The sequence below is a fragment of the Ipomoea triloba genome, chromosome 13 (assembly GCF_003576645.1).
Source record: "Ipomoea triloba cultivar NCNSP0323 chromosome 13, ASM357664v1".
Classification (NCBI taxonomy): domain Eukaryota; kingdom Viridiplantae; phylum Streptophyta; class Magnoliopsida; order Solanales; family Convolvulaceae; genus Ipomoea; species Ipomoea triloba.
In genome coordinates this window covers 29,095,267-29,101,266 of record NC_044928.1, presented here as the reverse complement: position 1 = coordinate 29,101,266, position 6,000 = coordinate 29,095,267, and the positions used below count along the sequence as shown (strand labels likewise).

General features: G+C 38.5%; 1 protein-coding gene across 1 annotated transcript; it reads left to right on the top strand.

Moving 5' to 3' along the window:
* Positions 1-471: 471 nt before the first annotated feature.
* LOC116003103 (uncharacterized protein At5g19025-like) lies at positions 472-5,837 on the top strand. Its single transcript, XM_031243275.1, has 2 exons — positions 472-1,285; positions 5,431-5,837. The coding sequence occupies exons 1-2, from the start codon at positions 570-572 to the stop codon at positions 5,462-5,464; spliced, it is 750 nt and encodes a 249-aa protein (XP_031099135.1). The 5' UTR covers positions 472-569; the 3' UTR covers positions 5,465-5,837.
* Positions 5,838-6,000: the final 163 nt, after the last annotated feature.

Sequence of the window (6,000 nt, the reverse complement as noted above, 5' to 3'; positions counted from 1 at the left end):
TAGTACTAAATTTAGTTATCGACTTTGACAGTTTTTTCAAATTTATTTGTCAATACTGTATTAAAAAGATCTTGTGCAATGGCCCAACAAGTTTAACTAAGAGGAGAATTGCCCGCATTGACAGCTCAGTTGATTTACTTGATTATATGGGTGAAGTTTGAGATGAAAAATCATGAATTGAGTCTCACTACCTCTGTATGTAGTTGAATTACCATGATTTATATCCTCCCAATACTTATCAGGTTGTGAACTAAGAGGAGAATTGTGATTTACCCATTTTAAAGCCTAATTATATGTGGTAATGTAAAAAAAGAAAAGTCAAAGAATTAAATATAATCAAATAAAAAATAAAAATGAAATGTAATAATGGTACAATTTCTTAATTTTCATTATTGATTTTCCTTGTTCCAAAACGTAACGGAAGAGCGGTAAAATGCGCCTAGCAGGACACTTTGACAGTTGCGCTAACGTACGCCATCGCCTTCCTTCTCCAAAATACTTTTTTCACCTGAAAATCAAAGCTTAATAACCCCAATCGCCACCGGCCCCCCACCCTCCTCCTCACTAACATGCGCCATCAGCTGCTCTCCTCCTCCATAGCCATGGCACCTTCCTCCTCCCTTTCTCTCTCAAAACCCCTCAAAAAACCCTCAAACTCTATCCGCTCAAACCCTAATGTGAATTCGCAGAATTGCCCCTCCTCCGCCGCCGCCGCCGGCGGCCACTACCTCTGCAAGCACTCCCCGTCGGCCACGCTCGACCTCCTCATCCTCATTCTCGTCCTCTTCTCCGGAGCCTTCCTGATCTCCTCCTACTTCTCCTACATCTTCCATTCACTCTCCCTCCTCGCGCCCTCCTTCTCCCTCGCCGCGCTTCTCTCCCACCTCCGCGCCGTCGACGTCCAAATCCAATACGTCCTCTTCAGCTTCTTCTTCGTCGTCTTCCTCACGGCCGTGATTGCCTTCGAGATCTGCTGCGGCAACCGATCCCGGAAATGCGGGAAATCCGGCTGCAAAGGTTTGCGGAAAGCTATGGAGTTTGACTTGCAGGTTCAGGACGAGGAGTGCTTGAAAGTCGGGAGTGAGAGTAAGGCTGTGAGAGAGATCGACGAGCTGCCGTGGAAAGGCGGGAGTGAGACTAACCTTGATTATGAGTGCCTCCGTGCTGAGCTGAGGAAGATGGCGCCGCCGAACGGGCGGGCCGTGCTTCTTTTCCGGGCTAAATGTGGGTGCCCTATCGCCAAGCTCGAAGGCTGGGGCCCCAAGCGTGGACGTCGCCACAAGAAGTGAGTTCTGGTGCCTCTTCAATCATTAATTAAATAACAGATCTGTTTTCTTCCGTTCTCTTGTCTGATACTGTTATGAAATTTGAGGATCTGAATGTTAAATATTATGCTATACTGTGAAATTTTCATTGATATCAATATGTGCTGCGTGTTATCTATGCAACTTAGACTTGCTTTAGTTGTTTCTGAATGCATTTTATTTAGTCTATAATCCAACCATTGCATCTAGGTTTCATGACTTCATCTGTGTTGTATGGATTCGTGCTTGCCTGCATATTTTAGAAGCACCTAACAAATAAACCTGTTGAAAGTATAATGCATTGGTAACAGTTTTTCAGCAGGTGAAAGTGAGTTTAGCAGTATGGATCTTTGATGAGTCCTCCAAATTTTGAAATGAAAAATGCAACAGATAGTTCTGAAATCTGCTGAAACTGAAAAGCATCCAAAACCACAGGCTGCTATCTCTAGTTCTAAAAGAAAACCTCCAAGAAGTAGGATCTTTCATGAATCCTATTTGCCCAATCTGTTGAAGAAAACTAAAATTTCATGTGATGTATGGCTGGCATTTTAATATATTTTGTCAAAATGAAACAACCATTTTTGTTTTCCCTAAAATCATTTGCTCACATATCTTGCATGTTTGTGGTAAACTCTTTTAATCCTAAATTCCTGGCTCTCTTGATCTTTTTAAAAAATTTAGCAGATAGGACAAAGAATTAAAGCTGTTGATTTCTGGCCAGACAATTGAACTTATTATTAGTACTATTTTTTTTAAGGATAGGATCATTTTATTAAAGCAAAATGAATGTACATCTTGAAAGCATTGGAAGATGCGTAAGTAGCTAAGCATGAAAGGGGGCTGCGCTCGCCGCCGGGGGGGGGGGGGGGGGGGGGGGGGTTAAAAGCCTGGGGGGGGGGGGGGGGGTTGGTGTTAAACCCTTTCTCACTAACAACCAAGTAAATCCTAAAGCAAGCAATGAAAAAAAAATACCTGTGAGAAAATGCCAGCAACTCAACAAGGCTATGCAAAAGCAATCCCTACCAACATGTAATGCCATGCAATAGTATGCCATATAATTGACCTTACTTATTACAGTAAGGTGCCCGGTTAAAAAAACTGTAATCTCTGTAAAATTTTATTAAAATACTGTATCTGAAAACCAAAATGTAAAATGGTCTTTAAAGTCGCATTTAAGTTATGCGCATTTACATTTCTGGAAATTAAATAAAAATTCTTAAAAGCGGCATTTGGCGAATGCATCTTTGCGACTGAATCTCTTTTACTATTTTTTCCCCTTTAATTTCTAGAAAGTCACATTTAGGTAATGCTCTTTCTTTCTTCTCCCTCTCTCAGAGTCTCTCTCTTCTGTTGGACAATGCTTTTGCTATTTCTAATTGTTGCTTCCTGCACTTTACCAGTCTTTCTTATAATATTACCTTATACAAGAAAGGAGATCAAGTTCTCATCAGATCCAATTTAAATTAAGAGATTTATGAAAATTTAATTTACTTTGGAGATTTTACAGAATCAATTATTCAATGTATATAATCAACAACATTTTGGTAAATCTGTTAATCAGTCAAGCAATCAACTGAGGAAGGAAAGCGTAACTGCTTATAATTGTAAAAAAAATATTATTTCCATAAGTTACATTTCATTTTTCAATTTTTGTTTTACTTATTTAATGGTTTTACATGAATTGTAGTCGGAGTCTCAAATATTAGATCGTGGTGAGTTTTGTAGCAAACATCTTAGCATAGCCTGGAGGGTAACCAAAACAACAGTTCAACTGTTTGGGGTATTGTGTGTCTCTGTATAGAATAGTTTTTGATATAGTTGGAATGTTTTTGGAATAGTCTCATTATTGGATTAGAGCAGGAATGTAATTGTTTACATATAACATATATATCATTACTGTTAAATGGTCCGCTGCAACTTGATAATATTACCCGGTGCTAACTTCATCNGGGGGGGGGGGGGGGGGGGGGGGGGGGGGGGGGGGGGGGGGGGGGGGGGGGGGGGGGGGGGGGGGGGGGGGGGGGGGGGGGGGGGGGGGGGGGGGGGGGGGGGGGGGGGGGGGGGGGGGGGGGGGGGGGGGGGGGGGGGGGGGGGGTTTGGTGTTAAAACCCTTTCTCACTAACAACCAAGTAAATCCTAAAGCAAGCAATGAAAAAAAAATACCTGTGAGAAAATGCCAGCAACTCAACAAGGCTATGCAAAAGCAATCCCTACCAACATGTAATGCCATGCAATAGTATGCCATATAATTGACCTTACTTATTACAGTAAGGTGCCCGGTTAAAAAAACTGTAATCTCTGTAAAATTTTATTAAAATACTGTATCTGAAAACCAAAATGTAAAATGGTCTTTAAAGTCGCATTTAAGTTATGCGCATTTACATTTCTGGAAATTAAATAAAAATTCTTAAAAGCGGCATTTGGCGAATGCATCTTTGCGACTGAATCTCTTTTACTATTTTTTCCCCTTTAATTTCTAGAAAGTCACATTTAGGTAATGCTCTTTCTTTCTTCTCCCTCTCTCAGAGTCTCTCTCTTCTGTTGGACAATGCTTTTGCTATTTCTAATTGTTGCTTCCTGCACTTTACCAGTCTTTCTTATAATATTACCTTATACAAGAAAGGAGATCAAGTTCTCATCAGATCCAATTTAAATTAAGAGATTTATGAAAATTTAATTTACTTTGGAGATTTTACAGAATCAATTATTCAATGTATATAATCAACAACATTTTGGTAAATCTGTTAATCAGTCAAGCAATCAACTGAGGAAGGAAAGCGTAACTGCTTATAATTGTAAAAAAAATATTATTTCCATAAGTTACATTTCATTTTTCAATTTTTGTTTTACTTATTTAATGGTTTTACATGAATTGTAGTCGGAGTCTCAAATATTAGATCGTGGTGAGTTTTGTAGCAAACATCTTAGCATAGCCTGGAGGGTAACCAAAACAACAGTTCAACTGTTTGGGGTATTGTGTGTCTCTGTATAGAATAGTTTTTGATATAGTTGGAATGTTTTTGGAATAGTCTCATTATTGGATTAGAGCAGGAATGTAATTGTTTACATATAACATATATATCATTACTGTTAAATGGTCCGCTGCAACTTGATAATATTACCCGGTGCTAACTTCATCATATTTGATACTTAAAAAATGTTCAGCAGTGTCATCACAGATATAGTTGTCTACTTCCAAGCAATTATGTGCTTGATATATTTATTTGTCCATGCCTTACGCCTACTTTTATGAGATTCGGCTAGAGTTCAATCTTGGTCTTAGGTAAACTAATTGTCAATTGCTATGTTTGTTTCTCTTTCCTTTTCACTGTTTCTGGGTTATACCACCATTCGTTCATGTTTAAACTTCTGGCAATTGCCACTTCAAAGCAGGGAAATAAATAACACATGTTCTAGCAAATTTATCAATCTAGAGGTTTTCAAGTGGTCTATCAGACTTCTATATCTGAACTTGTGGTTGTTTACTACAAATATTTATCATGTTATAAGACCGGGAGATCTTATAATCAATTAACCATGAAAGTACTGTTTAATGTATAATGTGAATCTCTGCAGTCAATCATGAATTTACATGGCCCTTGCCAAGTTCTTCTAAACATGATTGCTAAAATTTAATTTGTTTTTAAGTGTATTCACTCTTCAATTCAAGATAGATGCCATTTCGAATTTTCCTATTCTTTATGGTCTTTGTGGTGTTTTATTTAGTGTTAAATGCATCAGCAAGTTTCTGAGTTTTGATTGATCACAATGCGACTTGACATTTTTTGAGTTCTCAAGGTAAAATTGAATAGAATATGTTATAAGAGCAATACAGCATACTCGGTTTTTAAGGTTCTGTGAGCTGTTCCCATTCTATGAATTTTGAGTAAGGAACTCTTATAGAGCAAATACCTATAAGGTGTCACAGCATTCACGAAAACGGATTTTCCCCATTGCCCTTTGGTTTCTAATGTCTGCTCATTTATGATCTGTATCTTTGTATAAACTGCTTGTCTCCTATGATCACTTTGCTACTTTATATCGATATTTACTACTCTGTATATTGTATATTTGCTTTGAAGCATGACTCACCAACTGATTGGCTAACGCCATTGTTTTCTGTTAGGAGTCTGGCTCTTAGCGGTAAAGATCACCGCTAGTTGACTGCTATGGCTACGTCATTGGGATCTCGTCTATACACCTTCTTCTTCTGCTGTCGCTGCCATCTTGTGGTTTTAGAAGCCATTCCATGTTCTCAAGGGACTCGCGCCCCTCCTCCTCGTCTAACTTTACCCAATGATACAGCTAAAAGTTGTCTAAAACCATACTCACTGTATACTCATTATCACCAATTTTTTTTTCTCATCTCTTGAAGGATATATACAACATTCACATGGCAATAAATATCAACTTGCTAGTTGGACATCTGAATGGCTTGTTCTGTGAACTCATTCTCTCCCTCTTCTCAAGCCGATTGTCTTTACTAAACTTACAGCTTTTTCTGTACTTATATTTCATAATCCCTTTGTGAAATGGATGATTGACACATTATAGTAAATGCTTAGATTGTTAAAATTTTGATTTATGGAAAAATCTGTACTCATTACCCAAATGTATGTTCTGACTTCATCGTGAAGTTCACTTGATGACTCTAGCTAGTAAAGGAACACTACAAAATAAATCAATCGAAGTTGTC

Coding starts and splice junctions, on each gene's coding strand:
- LOC116003103 (XM_031243275.1), top strand. CDS start 570: ATGCGCCATCAGCTGCTCTCCTCCTCCATAGCCATGGCACCTTCCTCC. Junction 1,286..5,430: donor CGTGGACGTCGCCACAAGAA/GTGAGTTCTGGT, acceptor GTTTTCTGTTAG/GAGTCTGGCTCTTAGCGGTA.